Source organism: Mesoplodon bidens, assembly GCF_964165515.1.
Source record: "Mesoplodon bidens genome assembly, chromosome: 1".
Lineage (NCBI taxonomy): Eukaryota > Metazoa > Chordata > Mammalia > Artiodactyla > Ziphiidae > Mesoplodon > Mesoplodon bidens.
The window spans coordinates 138,012,457-138,028,508 of NC_138176.1; the positions used below are offsets into that span (position 1 = coordinate 138,012,457).

The window sequence follows — 16,052 nt, forward strand, 5'->3', positions numbered from 1 at the left end:
GACTACATTTTAAAATGTACATTACAGGGATATAATGTACAACATGATCAATATAAATAACACTGCTGTATATTATATATGAAAGTTAAGAGAGTAAATAGAATTCTCATCACAAGGAAAACAATTTTTTTCTTTTTCTTTTATTTTGCATCTGTGTGAGATAATGGATGTTCACTAAACTTATTGTGGTAATCATTTCATGATGTTTGTAAGTCAAATCATTATGCTGTGCAACTTAAACTTACACAGTCCTGTATATCAATTATATCTCAATAAAACTGGACAAAAAGATAAAATTAATAAAATAAAATAATTACATTTAAAGTCTGAAAAATGTATTACACTAGGTCTATCTTTATTCTTTTTCTTTTTTCAATTCACAGGCCACAGACCTTCAAAAACATGTCATAGACTCAGTTGTGCAGATCTGCAGTTAGGAACCATGTGGCCTGGCGGTCCTACTTACCAGGCCTGCTCACCATCTTCTGAGTATTTTAGGTATCACATTAAACCACTGAAAGATTACAACACCCAAAGCATAAGAAAAGACACCTTTACCTAACATGGATTTCTTCTTATATGAGGCTGGGCGATCATACAGCGCTCTCTGGATGTCTGAGTACTTAGAAACCTCTTTCCTTTCCAGCATGGGGACATACTGTGTAGTGTCAGCTTGCTTCATGTCCATGTAGTCACCGTTATTTTCAAAAGATAAAATAACGTAACTGTAAAAACGGGAAAAGAAACCTTAACCAGGGTGTCCTCTGGAGTGATCGCCTGACATTCAGTAGATGACAACTAGGCACCCACCACATGCGAGGCAGTGGTGGCCATGGGGGCAGCACGGGGAACAAAAGCACAACCACCCATACCCTTCATGAGGGTGGTCTAGTCGGGGAGATGAGCATCAATCAATGATCACACAAACACATGGACCATCTCAAATCAGCTGTGTCTGTCTTTGTTCTGTTTTTCAGTTCACGGGCCACAAACCTGCACCACGTGACCAAGTGGCTTGGGCAGACAAATCCTGCTACTCAATAAATTTAGCACCAATTTGGTGTCCATTGAGTAAATTAATATGAAGTGAACTCACGTCCTTTCTGATCTTACAGAACTTTGTATCTACAGAGATCTTTTTAGCCACTTTAGACTTCTACAGTGGGGGTCGTCACTTCATTGGCTTGACTAATAGGCAAGGTTCAGCAAGGACCAGTATCTCAAACTTAGAAATCCTCAGATAGTTTCTCATAAGATATGAGTACTGGGGCATCCCTGGCCAGAGATGCATTTAGAGGTCTTAAGTAGAACACACATAAACAGCAAACTGGTTCCCAGAACCATTCCAACTCTCACTCTCATTCAAACCTATCAGCAAACCTATCCCCAACATGATATCCTGGTTCAAAACACCTGCAGACATCAGGTATCTCTCAGCACCATGTTACAGGATGATGGAGCAGGGTAGTTGACTCTAAGTCTTGCTACCTCCTGGCACTGAATCTGCAGACATGGCCTTTATGAGGACATGGGTTCTCTCCACTGGTGAAGCTCATAAGACAATGATTCACAACAGCGTCTCTCTTTGCACCTACCTTCGTGTGCTTTCGTCAGCAGGGTTCAATCCAAAAATGTCCAGCTCTTTCTTTGGCTTCTCTGGGTGGCGGCTCAAGAAGCTGTCCCTATTCTTATGCAAATAGTTGACCAAATCCCCATAGAAGCAGTACTCAGTGATGATGTAAATGGGGCCTGTGGGGTCCAAAACCAGTTGGAGATGAGCAAGAAAATGAAGAAAAGAAGAGCCATGAATTACTGTGTCTACACTGGTAAGAGATGCTGCTCAAGAAGAGTGAGCTTCCCTCAATAGAATCCAGTCAACAACTCCATTCAAGGGACTTATATTTGCTGGCATATTTGGGAATTTAAAAGCCTAGACAGTCTTCACAACCATAGTGTTCTATGAAAATCCTTACTCCCAGGTGAGCAAGCCTACCTGACTTGGTGCAGGCTCCCAGCAAGTTCACAATGTTTAAATGCGGCCCCAGGTGGGTCATTATCTTCAGTTCAGACATGAGAGCTTGTTTTTCACTGGATCTGGCTGTGGCTATTGAAGAAATAAATCACATATCAGTCAACTAAACTATTTACTACCCAGAAAAAGCCAAAAACATGGCTAATCCTATGATTGGACATCATTTTATTTAACAACAGTCTAAAAGAGAAACAGTGACTCAGTCTAGATGCTAATAACTAATCCCTAGTCTTCAGGGTAAAAAGAAGCCACTAAAAATAACTCTTGATTTTCCAACATATAGGCAACAAGAACAATCTAAATAAAACTAACTGACAAAAGAGTCTAAATATGCATAAAACCTAGAGTCAAAAGAACCAAGATCTAGTCCTAAATTTGGCATTTACTGGCTGTGTGATTTTGAGCAATTTACTTAATATCTCCATGTTCAAAAAATCCCCAGAAAGGGGCACTTACGTTTTAGCATCTTCACTGCTACTTTCATGACAGGTTGGGACCGACTTAATCCATAGGCAGTTCCTTCAACCACTTTCCCAAATGCACCAGAGCCCAGGATACGACCTGTGGGCAACCAGCACCATCAACACATGCAGAATCAGGCATCTCATCAGCTTCATTTACCGCGGCCAGCGCTCATGGGTACACAGCTGGGTGGTGTCTCTCCCATATGGAGGAAGCATAATGATTCCTCCAAGTCATCATGTCAAAACCAGAATTGAGCCCACAGGGAAGGAAATGAGTATTAACTGCTTTTGTCAAATAACACTTGCAAAGGAAAGGAAAACACAGGCGGGAAGAAAGAGGGTGTATCCCTCCCTGGTGTGAGCACTCTGTCTACCAGCTGGAGAACCGGGCCAAATCGTGGGCTCTGTGGCACTTGCTTTCTGTGGCTCTGGCCCAAACCTCCTGGTTCTCTACCCTTCTGTTTTCCACACACAAACAGGGGCATCTTTTGCATCAATAAGCCTTTATCCACTGGAAATACTTCAGTATTCAAGACATCACGGATTCTAAGCAGTGATGAAGACAACTTCGGGCTGGCTCCCTTGCTGCCTGTTTCTTAGGAAGACTAGGAAGGGCAAAGGCTAAACATGCCCTAGGAGCACAACACTTTGCCACACGCTGGGAGATACAAAATGAAATGGAAGCTCTGGTCCCCACTCTTAAAAGAGCTCACAGTCTAAAACAGATGCTTCTGCCAAGCCAGGGAAAGACTCGGCTCATAAAAGGGCACTAACAGCCAACACTGCCTGTGACTGCATGTCTGCATGGCTGGAAACTGTTCCTGGAAAGGTACTGCTTCCCTAGCAACTTGACAATACACAGAAGCAGAGAGACACAGGAATGCCTCTTGGTACGTTAGGGATGTTGCCCCTTTTCTCCACATTTTATTACTTTTTAACTTCCCTAAGCTCCTCATCCCTTTTTGTAAAACAAGGGAGAAAATATAATAAAGAAAGCTTAGTTCTCAGGTATACGTATGTGAATAGGGTGTCTTGTTGGATTTCAGTTTAAGTAACTCTGTAAGAAGACCTAACTTGGCTGTATTTTGGAATGAGACAAGTGGATAATTTTAAAATGCCTTTGGCATCCTCTGAAGTACATACTGTTAGAATAGTCATGATGACATAACCTCTAGCTCTAACTTTCATTTGTCTTTGTCCTGTTTTCATTCATTCAGAATGTGATTTTAAAAAAACAAAAAAAATCCCTTGGACTAAAGCTTCATGTTCTGGGTCTCAGCCCAAGATTGAAATATTTGAAAAGTTTGTGATAAGCTGGCTTGATGATTTTTTCATGTTTGTTTTAAAAGGAACCTATATTTTTATATTCTATATTTTAAAGAAGTATCTAATAATCCTGAGAATGTACTGAGTCAAAATATATTTTCCGATTGTCCTCATTCATTTCTCATCTGTTCCTTTTCAGTTGTAGAAATTCGTCCCATTTTCAATTGGTGTCATTTCCAAAGCAAAGCCACTTTGATGGGTATCTTTGGCAGGCCTCCTCATATTCTTTTCTCCCTTTGTAAAATTTTCTTTAACTGTAATTTGCTAGGGAAGGAGGTAAAAACAAATCATTGCTGTGATTCAATGAACTCATTTTCAAGAGAGAAAAATATTTCTGAAAGCCAATTTCTAATGCTTAGCTTTTACTAAGCACAAGCTCAGATCCTTTATTCCTCCACAGGCCTGTAAAGAGTAAAGTTGCGTACAAATCAAAGGGAGTCTTGGGAGATCACCCCAGTAGGAGCTTACCAAGCACTAGTCCATCTCTTGGAAACTCCCATCTCGAGTCATAAGGCAGTTGCATCGGGTCCACATAAATATATTCATGTCCATCGGGGCTGATTGATTCAATGACCCTCCAACGAATTTCATACCTTGGTTTCTATAAATGACCAGGACAGGTAACTGGTGAATTACCAACGTCCGAATGTACCAAAGCTTAACCGCAGCAGCAAAATGACTGGACACAGTAGGATTCAACAACGTTCACTCATCATGTTGTTACTGAGCTCCCTCTTTGTGCCAAGCCCTGAACTAGGTTGCTCTTCTTCTTGTTCTTATTGGTTTCAAATATTTTTAGTTCTTTTAAAAAAAATATCTACCTGTTTCCAAATGACAACCAGGACAATGAGTGAGATGATCACAATCACCAACAACACCAGGACTGCGGCCGCCACCGTGAGTTCAGAACGCAGAGCTAGAGGAGGAGAGAGAGAGAGAGAGAGAGAGAGAGGCACGGTGGAGAATTTGCACAAACATGCGGGAGGGCAGGAAGGCAGGGTGGCTGTTTCTGGGCCAGAAATCTTTCACTACTGGTGGAGAAGCAAAAGAGCTGCCAGGCTTTCTTGGGGGATGGGCAAGACCATCTCTCAGTTATCTACATGCATGAAACTACTCCAGCTCTTCCCTTAGAAGGGAAAGGGACAAAATTCAGTTGGGAACAAAATACTTTCCCCAAAGGTCCTCCAACATTAACCTTCTGGACAAAATATGAATTGGAATATAAATATTAATAAGTGAGATTGAGAGCTACCATTAGTAGCGTAAGTTTAGAACATAAGTTCAGAAAATCAAGTTCAGTTATTTTGAAAGGTTGCAGTTTACTTATATTGCTTTTGGCTTCATGGATTTTTGTTTTAAGAATTCAACCTGTCTCAACTGTTATGAAGAGCAACAAGGCGGAAGATCCTTCTTCCCCATCCTCCATCCCCACATGCTCAGACCAAAGAGACTGGGTAGCTCTACGGTTAGACAAGCAAAATGCCGAGGGGCCTCTGCACAACGCGGTTTGGGATTTGAATCTGAAAGAAAGGGCTCCCACAGAGCTGCCCAGAGAAGGCCCGTTAAGAGCATCCGGAGCTGAATTTCCACCGAGGGACCTTCATTCCTACAGGACCCCATCTGGGATTTAAAGTTCCACTTGAGAGAGGAAGGGCTCAGCTGCTGACTTAGCATTGTCCTGACCCACTGGCTACTCACTGGGAGCCACCAACTTCAGCTCTCGGCTCTCCACCCCGAGGAGATTCTTAGCCAGGCATCGTACTGCAATGGTCTCCTCCACTTTGGCGAATGTCACTTGGCCCTCCACCATGCTCCTGTCTCGGGGGTGGACCTCCGTGATGATGTTTGAGACATTGTTGGCCAAAATCGTCCATGAAGTTTCGTTATTACATCTGGAGACGGAGAAAAAGGGTATAGGTATAGAGCCAATTACGGGGAGTCATGGGGGTGGGTGGAGCAGTGAGCATCATCTAAGACGGCAAGCAGCCCTGACTTTGTCTGCATTTGGGGGGCTACAGGTCGATTTTCTTATTTTATGTGCAGATTAACATTCAACACCTTGTTCTGCAAGAGAGAATAAGCTCCATGTGGGTATTTAAAAGTTAACTGGTTGTGAAGACAAGGCAGAGATAAACAAGTTCAATCCAACAGAACTACCCATCCCAAGCCTTGAACCCATGAGCAACCTGGACTTCAAGAATGTTTAACTATCCCAACGTCCCACCCCTCCGAAAAGGCCTGCTGCCCTCCCTTCTCTCCACCCACACTGTGAGGACTCCCTCAGGTGTCACTAGGGTTAGACCTCGATTCCAGCTCCAGTCTGGATCCAAGTCTGCTGCCTTGTGGCCTGCGGGGGGCGTAGGTCTAGGAGTCCCCGTCTCCAGGAGAAGCAATGAGGCTTCTGAGCACAGCAGTCACTACAGGTGGGAGTGCAAATGTGCTGCTCACGTGCCCACCGGAGAAGGGTGAGGGATGGGGGCTCAAGGAGGGACGGGTACCTTAACTCCCGCCACAGAGCAAGTAGTGAGAAGTCACCTGGGCAGTACCTTCATTTATTTTCACATGCCAGTCTAGCCACCAAATAACATTCACCACAGATGAAACGTGAGGTGAAACTGTGGGCCAGGGTAGTAAAAATCCTCTTACAGCAGTTCTTTAGATTCATGCACTTTTCAGATTAGAGACCCTTTGAGAATCTGCTGAAAGCTGTCGACCTTCTTACAGCTACTCAAGAACACAGAAGTGCACCTGCGTGCATGCGCACCTGCATGCACACACACACGAGGTCCATGTTCGGAACCCTATCTTGTAGTTTATGAGACTAAGGCCAAATAAGAATCACAAACACAAAAAAAAAGGGCCAGCAAAAGAAGTAAAATGCACTTGAGGTCCTTTGTCCCAAGGAAGAAACATTCTGACCACAAATGGGAAAGGAATGTGTGATTTCCATACTTCTTAATATCCTTGCAAATCATCCACTCAATATCAGGAAGAGGGGTTCCTTCAGCTGTGCATCTCACTGTCTGGCCCCCATTAGAGCCATGGTGGTCGTCGACCAAGTCCAGAATGGATGACGGAACTGCAAGAGGTGAAAAGAAGTCAGAATTGAATGGTTCGTGTCCCAGAACTTCTGGGAATTACGAAGTGGAATTCCAAGAGTTCAGAACTTGTCCGCGTGACATTCAAACCTACAAATCAAGCAGCCACTGAGTCATGTGCACAGTAACACTCCAGTTTGGACAGACCCACTTGGGTAAGAGCATGGTCACATTTTCAGTGATTTGGCATTTGTGCCCCGTGGTGTTTTAAATCCTCAGTGAAGAAAGCAAAAAGCCCCTGTGGTTATTTGGCTTGAAAGGCAAGAAGGCTCTTAAAATTATATTATAGCTTGGGAATCATCTAATGGATTCATCTAAATGGTATAATCTAAAGCAGTGTTTACCAAAGTGCATCTATGGGATATTATTAGGTTTTAAAGATTTTTTTTAACCTGGGATCAAATAATTTAGAAATATGCTGATACTTGTATCATAGATGGACTGTGAGGGTCAAATGAGCCCACGTAAGACAGTATGTGGCCCAAGGTAGGTGAGTAGGTTCTGAATCAGAATGTAAAGACTTGGGTACTCCTTTCTGGGAAGGGCCACTGTACGAGGTCTACAAGGAAAGCAAAGCAAAAAGGCCAAACACTCTGGAACAATCTAAGGTCATCCAGACCAAAAAGCATCATGTCACTCTTCCCAGACCACATTGAGAAGCAGATGGTAAGGAAGCTAGTGGAGCCTAGGAATTCCCAAAGTATTCCAGACTAGCCTGGAACCTCCCAGAATTATGTGGACTTATAAGTCCAACAAAGCGATCCCTGACATGTGACATCTACAGTCCCTGCTTCTCCCCTAAAAGGGCTGCTTTTCCCTCCATGACCTGGGGGAAAAGTGCCAGGCTCTCCTCGGGAGACTCTCAGTCATGCATCCACTGAGCTGGCATTATCTTTATACGGCCCTTACATACCTTGAGTTAAGAGTTCAAAAGTATAGCTCTTCACATCGTCTTCATTTTGAACTACAATAGTATAATGGCCGCTGTCTTCTTCCTTAGCTCGGATCAGCTTTAATTTACTTCGATACCTTAAAAGAAAAGGACTTTGTTTCAGCAAGTTGTAGCCAAATAAATTCTAATCATTAAGTAATAACCATATTCAATTCGAATTTTGTTTTTTGTAAAAAAGTAAAAACATCTTTTTTTCTTGTCCATATCATTGCTTTTCTGGGATTTTTGATACACTTTCTACGTACTGAAGGTCTGAGTCATAGACACTTAATTCTTAAACATAAGACGGGACAACCTGAGATGAGCAATGGCTTATGATGTGGCTACAAGAGCAGTCAGCTCTGCTAAGGCCAGACTTCTAAATGGGAATAAACCCACCAACTTTCCTTTTTATTTTTTAACCCTTGATTTTTACCTTCTAAAAAAATACTTGCTTCCCCTAAATATTCATCATTTGAGTGATTAGCCAAACAATGGAACATCCTTGGAAGAAAGAATGAGGACACTGTCTCTGTATCGATAGGAAGAGGTCACTAGGGTATAAAATTCCTGCTTGCTTGTATTTGCTTTAAGAAACTCTGGAAGGTTTCATAAGAACCTAACAAAACTAACAAAAGTATTCCCCTGGGAGTGGAGAGGAGGGGGTACGGAGGAACACGAGGACAGGAGTGGAATAAGGTTTCTTACAATGCACTGTCTTTAGGCTTGAATGATTTTAAAGCACAAGATTCATCTTAAAAAATAAATAAATTAGAGAAACATAGTCCTTCATACTTCATTAATGGGAAGTTTCTCCAAAAGGTTTCTTACACGTATGATAAATGACATTTGGCCATGAGTATGTGTGTGCGTGCGCGTGTGTGTGAGTGCATCTATAAAGTAATGGCCCATTTGACTGTCATTAACAAAACAGCACAGTGTGATAGGCTTCCCTGGTGGCGCCATGGTTAAGAATCTGCCTGCCAAGGCGGGGGACATGGGTTCGAGCCCTGGTCTGGGAAGATCCCACATGCCACAGAGCAACTAAGCCTGTGCGACGCAACTACTAAGCCTGCGCTCTAGAGCCCACGAGCCACAACTACTGAGCCCTCGTGCCTAGAGCCCGTGCTCCGCAACGAAGAGTAGCCCCCGCTCGCCGCAACTAGAGAAAGCCCGTGCACAGCAACAAAGACCTAGCACAGCCAAAAATAAAAATAAGTAAATAAACAAATTTATAATTTAAAAAAAGACAGTACGGTGTGGAACTGTGAGTGAAAGGAAGGTGGAGTGAGAGGAAGAGCACTGGTCATGAAGGGAGGAGACCTGGGGCATGACTGAACCTGTCCATGCCTCAGGTTCCTCATGTGTAGCATTGGAAAGCTGTATGCAAATGTCATTTTGAGAATTAATTACATGAAATAATCTATAGGAAAGCATTTCAGAGGCTCCAAAATACCCTGCTAATGTAGAGTCTTCTAGCCCAAGATGCCAGGTGCTGGGACCTGTGCAGAGCATGCTGGGCTGGCTTTCCCTCTGCCACACCACACTGGACACACTCTGGAATGGACTTCCTTAGAGTCCCCTTAGCACCCCTGGCTGCCAATGACCAGACAGTCTTTTGTCGTTCATTTTCTGCACTTGTTCAGCCAAGGAAGCTGGTGGATCCACTAGTTTGTTGTTTGTTTGTGTTTTTTGGCTCTGTTGGGTCTCCATTGCTACGCGTGGGCTTTCTCTAGTTGCGGCGAGCGGGGGCTACTCTTTGTTGCGGTGCACAGGCTTCTCATTGTGGTGGCTTCTCTTGTTGCACAGCACAGGCTCTAGGCACACGGGTTCAGTAGTTGTGGCTTGCGGGCTCTAGAGCGCAGGCTCAGTAGTTGTGGCACACGGGCTTAGTTGCTCCACAGCATGTGGGATCTTCCCAGACCAGGGCTTGAACCTGTATCCCTGCATTGGCAGGCGGATCCTTAACCACTGTGCCACCAGGGAAGCCCGGATCCACTAGTTTTAAGTAAGCCAGACACCACTCCATCATATGCATCCTATGTTCCCTTGCCCATCACGGGGATCAGATGTGCTGGAGGAACTCTCGAAGCACCTGAACAGGCCGCTCTCCTGGACCACTCAGCTGACGACCACTGTCTGACCGTCGCTATTGACTGTAGCTTGCAGACAGCGCTCAGAGGGGTGTCTCAAGTGTTGGCTGTGCCAGGATCACCCTATTCCTCTCTGGCCTCACAGCCTAGTGGAAAGTTGGGCACTGCCCACCTCTTTGTGCACCTCCATTTCGTGTCATCAGAAAGCCTTCCAGATCCAGTATCCCACTTCTTTTTCCATCACTGTTCCACAGAGGTTTCCACGTCCATTTTCCCAGATTTCGCTTCTCAATTACACACGGAATTTAGTTCAGAAAGAAGAAAGCAAATCCTGAGGTTAAGCAAACTGATGAGAGAGGGGTTCCGTCTCTCTTCTTCCCTGAAGGCTTGAAATAGAGGACTGTGTCTGCCTGGGATGGTTTCTGACAAAGGTGTAGGGCTGGATTAGCTGAGCCCTTCAAGAGGTACCTTCTACTCCTAAATTCTAATCAGAGCTTAAAACTGCAAGAGAAAAAAAAAAAAAAAAAAACTGCAAGAGACCTCAAAATATCATCTGGTCCAGTTCCTCGCCTTGAAGGACACAAGGTATTATTAACCCTATATTATAGATGGGAAAACTGAGGCTGAAGGGTGACTTACCCAAAACTCCACCACTGGTTAAGAGATGACAGCAGGCTCCCGCCTCCTCGAGGGCAGGGATCCAAACTATCCACTGTATGTCTTCTCCTAACCGCATTGAACCAGACACTACTCTTACTTCCCATGGAGGCCTCACTGGGGCAAATGCGTTTCAAATTAAGCCAGCAATGTTTTGTTTCATGTAGGTTTATGAGCTAATTGCCCTGGAACTGTAATCACCAAACAAGTGGGTCCAATTTTACTTTCTTTCCTCCATCCCTTGCTGAATCCAGGAACGTATCTTTCATTGGGAGCAGAGATTTTCAGTTCTTCTTTTTCTCGTTTGATCATAAACTTACCAACATACTATTGCTGCGTTGCAATGTTATCTGGAAAGGTACTTGATTTCCACTCTCTCCTATTTCTGACTGCTAAAGTTTCTATATGGACTCTCGGTTTGGGTTGTAAGACACGCACAAACCTCAGTCTATCTAGGAATACACGATAAAAAGAAAAGGCATACTCAGGAAGGGTGTTTCTTTACCTTATTTCCTGAATCTTTTCTATGTCAGTGGTGATCTCCGTGAGATTCTCAATCAGAGTCAGGTTGTCCTTCAGCCAGGCTATCCTGGGAGGGGGGTAGGCCTGCACGTCCACCACAAAATGTTTGACTTCATGCAGGTTGACAGCTTCCAATGGGCTGAAGTTGGGTTTGATTTCAATAAACCCTTTCTCTGTACAGGGAAAAGTTTCCGTTAAACAATGATTACTGCCTAGTGGATCCCCGAGCAGCACAGCCGATGGACATCTTAGAAAGCAGAATGTACCATGCACAGAGATGGTGACTTTCTTCATTTCTTTGACCTCCTTGGTGGCCTGGCGGGCAGCACATTCGTAATCTCCACTATCTTTCACCGTGGCCTCAGGGACCATCAGAGTGTACACCAATTTGATGGACGGGACCTTGGTTTCTTCCAGCATTGTGATGCCTTTGCCTTTCTACAGAAAAAGGGGAGGGAAACCGACTTTAACAAGCTAGCTCCTAAGAGTGAAGCCTCACGTAAGCTATGGACTCTAGGAGATAATGATGCACCGATAGGGGTTTGCGGATTGTAACAAGTGTACCGCCCTGTGGGGATGTTATGGGGGAGGCCGCTCTCGTGTGAGCCCAGGAGCTATGCAAGAAATCTCGGTACTTTCCCCTCAATTTTGCTGTGAACTTAAAACTGCCCTAAAAAATAACGACTAATTGAAAAAAAGGTTTTTTTCAAGCTCACTCCTTTGAAAATTCTTTTTTAAAAAGATATTTAATGACATAGGAAGGTGTCTGTGCTATACTGCCACAGGAAAAATACATAACAAAGTACTATTTAAAGTATAGTAGCTATTAACTATTACATTTATAAAGTATTTAAAGGATTTATCTCCCTAAAATTATAATGGGGGTGTTCTGGGAATTGACTTTTCCTCTGTTTCTCTAAATTTTATGAAGTTACAACAATAAGCCTACATTATTTTTAATATCAAACAAAACTATGATTCATAAACCAATACTTTGATTATATATTTGGGGCCAAACAGCACATAGTTTGGTTTCAAGGGGAAAAAAAAATTGATCTCCAATAAATGAAATGTTTCTGTTTTAAGGATTAAAGGCAATCAGGTATGAACAGAAAAATCAGATAGCTTTACATTTCAGCGAAAATATATATATATATATATATATATATATATATATATATATAGGTCTATGAATGTCTCTTCAATACATGAGGTTTATAAGGCAATATGTGAAAATGCCCAACTTCCAATCAGATGCTCTGGAGAGAAAGGAAAGGGGCAGCAAAAGCATGGGGGAGAGAAATGGATAAAAGAAGAGACACTATAAAATGCCAAAAAAAGAGCAAGGAAGGAGCCGAAATTTGCAAACTAGGAGTGAAGGGGAAAAAAAAGCATATATATACATATATATTTTCTGTTCTCCATGAGGGCCCTGCATTAAACACTGTTAATTGTTTCTGCGTGGGACCATCATAGCCTTTCACAATGGTTCATATACACTTACCACAATGCATTAGAATGAAAGAGACCCGGGATTAACATATAAGCACCGCTATATATAAAACAGGAAAACAACAAGGACCTACTGTATAGCACAAGGAACTATACTCAATATCTTATAATAACCTATAATGGAAAAGAATCTGGAAAAGAATGTATGTATGTATAACTGAATCTGGTTACTGTACACGAAACTAACACCACACCGTAAATTAACTATACTTCAATTAAAAAAAAAAAAACAGAGTGAATGAGACCCTATGTGTAAATCCCCAGGGATCAGAGATAGCACGGTGGCTCCCCTTCCCTGCTTCCATCTCCATTCCTCCCTCCTTCTCCCTCTTTCTGTACACGGGCCAGCTTTTAACAGAGTGCTTGGGATTTGGCAAACATCATTAAATCTTTGTTCAATGACTCAAGTTATGCCTGTTCACTGAAGAAAACCATGCAAAGAAAGACCAGGCAGGCAGGAGGCAGAAGTATCACGGGTGTCCACAAAGCAGAAATAGAAGGGGGCAGGCAATCAACATTATCAAATGCCTCAAAACCCAAAGGCATGAGAGCCAAGAAAAGGAGAATTCCTGACTCTCTCAGGAATCAGCAAATTTTAAAATCCATTCGTTTTTTAATTTTTTTGGTTGTTATCTTGTAGCCATAGAACCTTCCGGTTTCTTTCATACTTATGAGAAAAAGGGCTCAGTGTGAAATATCTATGCATTCTGTCAAGCTGTCATCATCTCAGACTCTCCCATTGCTTCAAGAGCCATGAAGCCATCTGGTCAGTGAGCAGCTTAGAGATGGGAAGCTGAGGTCTAGAGGAGGTCAATGTCGTGCCCCATCAGCAATGGGTCTTTGGACCCCTCCTGTAGTCCATTCCATGCCACCAGGGGTCGTGAGGGTACCTACCACTTGTCCAGGGTAAGTCCACTGAAGGTCCACAACCTCATTGTTAAAGACGGCGCAGGTGACCACAATGGATTCCCCTGCCTTATATACAGTTTTAAGAGCTTCCATTTCCAGATCAAGTTCTGATGTTGCTATTTTAAAAAAGAACAAACACAAGGACCTAAATATCCACAGTGTAGTTAGGATCTTATAAGGTTTGGGCTTTTTTAAGATGACCCTGAAAAATAATTTGCAAACCACCTTGATCAAGACAAAATATTGAAGATCTCAGAAGCCTTGATTTGTGTTGACATACATAATTTGGCACAAAATAAGACACACACATACACACACACGCACGCACGCACACAGAACAATAACAATAGTAAAATAAACTCCAATTAAACAGAAGACCACATTTGAATCCACATGCATTTGGGTTAATTTGGGTTAATTATGACTGCAGCAGCCTTTACTGATGGATCTACTCAGGCTTTACTGACCTGCACTCCCCTATAGGCACTAGTTCCCACCCCATCGCTTATTCTCCTCTTCCCTCCCACTCCGCTCCCCAGGTATTCTCAGCACTTCGAGAATCTAGCACAGAGCTGGGCATAAAATAAGCCCTTCACAAAGGTTAAATGGCACACTCTTGCTAATGCCACTCCTACACATAAGTGTTCGATAAATCTGTTGCCCCAAGCATGGTTTATACTTTCCCATTTGCATTAACCGCTCGCATCAAAGGGATGAAGTCAATAACCACCAGCTTTTCTCAAAATCAAAATCACTTTTCTTAAGTTACTAAAATTAACCTAGGGGTCCAACCCTCACAGGTGTGTGTTTGTTGTTAGGGCCTTTGTAGTCAGGAATGTGACTAAACAGTAAGAGGCTTATGCAAGAAAAGAATTCCTTAGAGTATTTTGAAGTCAACTGATGAAACACAAAATCTTACAGGGGTAGGAAAGCTTTTGCCTTTGGTATTGCTAAGCTTCGTACTGTTACAGCCACAGAACTCAGCTTAACATTGTACGGTAAAGGTGGGATCCTAAGTTCCCATATCAGAATTTGGGGTCTCCCATCACCAGGGACTAAGATCAAAAAAAAAAAAAAAAAAAACCTACATGCATCTGACCGTTTTGCCTGTAACTCTTATTTTAAGAAGGAGGGAGGGCTTCCCTGGTGGCGCAGTGGTTGAGGGTCTGCCTGCCGATGCAGGGGACACGGGTTCATGCCCCGGTCCGGGAAGATCCCACATGCTGCGGAGCGGCTAGGCCTGTGAGCCATGGCCGCTGAGCCTGCGCATGCGGAGCCCGTGCTCCGCAACGGGAGAGGCCACAACAGTGAGAGGCCTGCGTACAGGAAAAAAAAGAAGAAGGAGGGAGAGGGCACAAGTACCTTTTAAAGCATAAACATTGAATGGGATGGTCTGGAACTTTTTCCCCCTGACGGTGGCCTCGCAGATATAGGGTCCAACAGTGAAGGTTCCATTAAAGCCTTGTCTGCTGTCATAGGAGGCGTGCACCACCCCGTCACTGCTGAGTAAGATCACTGGTGTCTCAGGATCAGTCGTTCGACAAGGGATGATGGCAGAATCATCGTCCTCCACGATGACCAAGTAATCTGTCATTCCTAGAGGTACGAAGGCTACATCTGGGTCTGAGGTTTGAAAAAGAAAGAAAAACATGTTAGGGATTAATTTCATCTTTACACATATATGCAGAAAAATTATTCCTTTGCCATTAATCAAATTCAAAGGTATGAATTTTACCTTCACACATATATATAGAAGTGTCACCCCACTGACATTAATCATCATAAAAGCTAGAAGGTTCATACTTTTTAAAGTATGAACAATACCAAATTGCCTATACCCTCATAAAAAATACTGACGATAAATATAAATATTAGTCAGGAACTGAGGTAAAAATTTAAACAACTACTAAAAACAATAAAAAATGGGCAACAAAATAATCAGGTCTGTTCAAAACATGAGAAAATACTTGTAACTTTTAAATTATGCAATGCTTTTGACAATGCTTATGGCCTATAGTCAGTATTATTGAAAAGTAGTACAGAAACCTACCTATCAAAAAAAATGACTCTCAAATAATAAATAAAATGTATAATCCCATAGCTTGAGAATTTCCTTTTCAAAAGAAAAGCAGATACTTAAGCTACTATAGTAAGAAGTACTGAGAGTCTCAAGCATCAGTTTCGCAAAGGATGTGCAACTCTTCATAACTGCAAACAAGATCTCTGACAATGCAGGGCCTAGCCAGATGATGTTTGTGCTAGGGCAAGGGAGGAACAAGAAGAACCTTTGGACTGGGAGTTCCCTGGCGGTCCAGTGGTTAGAACTCCGCACTCTCACTGCCAAGGGCCCAGGGTTCGATCCCTGGTCGGGAAACTAAAATCCCGCAAGCTGCACAGCGCAGCCAAAAAAAAAAAGAGGGGGCTTCCCTGGTGGCACAGTGGTTGAGAGTCTGCCTGCCGATGCAGGGGACACGGGTTCGTGCCCCGGTCTGGGAAGATCCCACATGC

The 16,052-nt window shown here is 43.1% G+C and overlaps 1 protein-coding gene across 8 annotated transcripts in view; it reads right to left on the minus strand.

Moving 5' to 3' along the window:
- The window catches only part of PDGFRA (platelet derived growth factor receptor alpha), a 47,742-nt gene that overhangs the window by 16,592 nt on the left and 15,098 nt on the right, over positions 1–16,052 (minus strand). For all 8 annotated transcript variants that reach the window (XM_081237743.1, XM_081237738.1, XM_081237740.1 and 5 more), the window contains exons 4-16: positions 14,907–15,167; positions 13,530–13,660; positions 11,390–11,561; positions 11,107–11,296; positions 7,834–7,949; positions 6,775–6,901; positions 5,521–5,714; positions 4,644–4,738; positions 4,291–4,423; positions 2,489–2,593; positions 1,994–2,104; positions 1,596–1,749; positions 559–725 (exon numbers count right to left, since the gene is read on the minus strand). In XM_081237743.1, the coding sequence (XP_081093869.1) occupies positions 559–725; positions 1,596–1,749; positions 1,994–2,104; positions 2,489–2,593; positions 4,291–4,423; positions 4,644–4,738; positions 5,521–5,714; positions 6,775–6,901; positions 7,834–7,949; positions 11,107–11,296; positions 11,390–11,561; positions 13,530–13,660; positions 14,907–15,167 (1,956 nt within the window). The remainder of the gene's footprint in view (positions 1–558; positions 726–1,595; positions 1,750–1,993; positions 2,105–2,488; positions 2,594–4,290; positions 4,424–4,643; positions 4,739–5,520; positions 5,715–6,774; positions 6,902–7,833; positions 7,950–11,106; positions 11,297–11,389; positions 11,562–13,529; positions 13,661–14,906; positions 15,168–16,052) is intronic.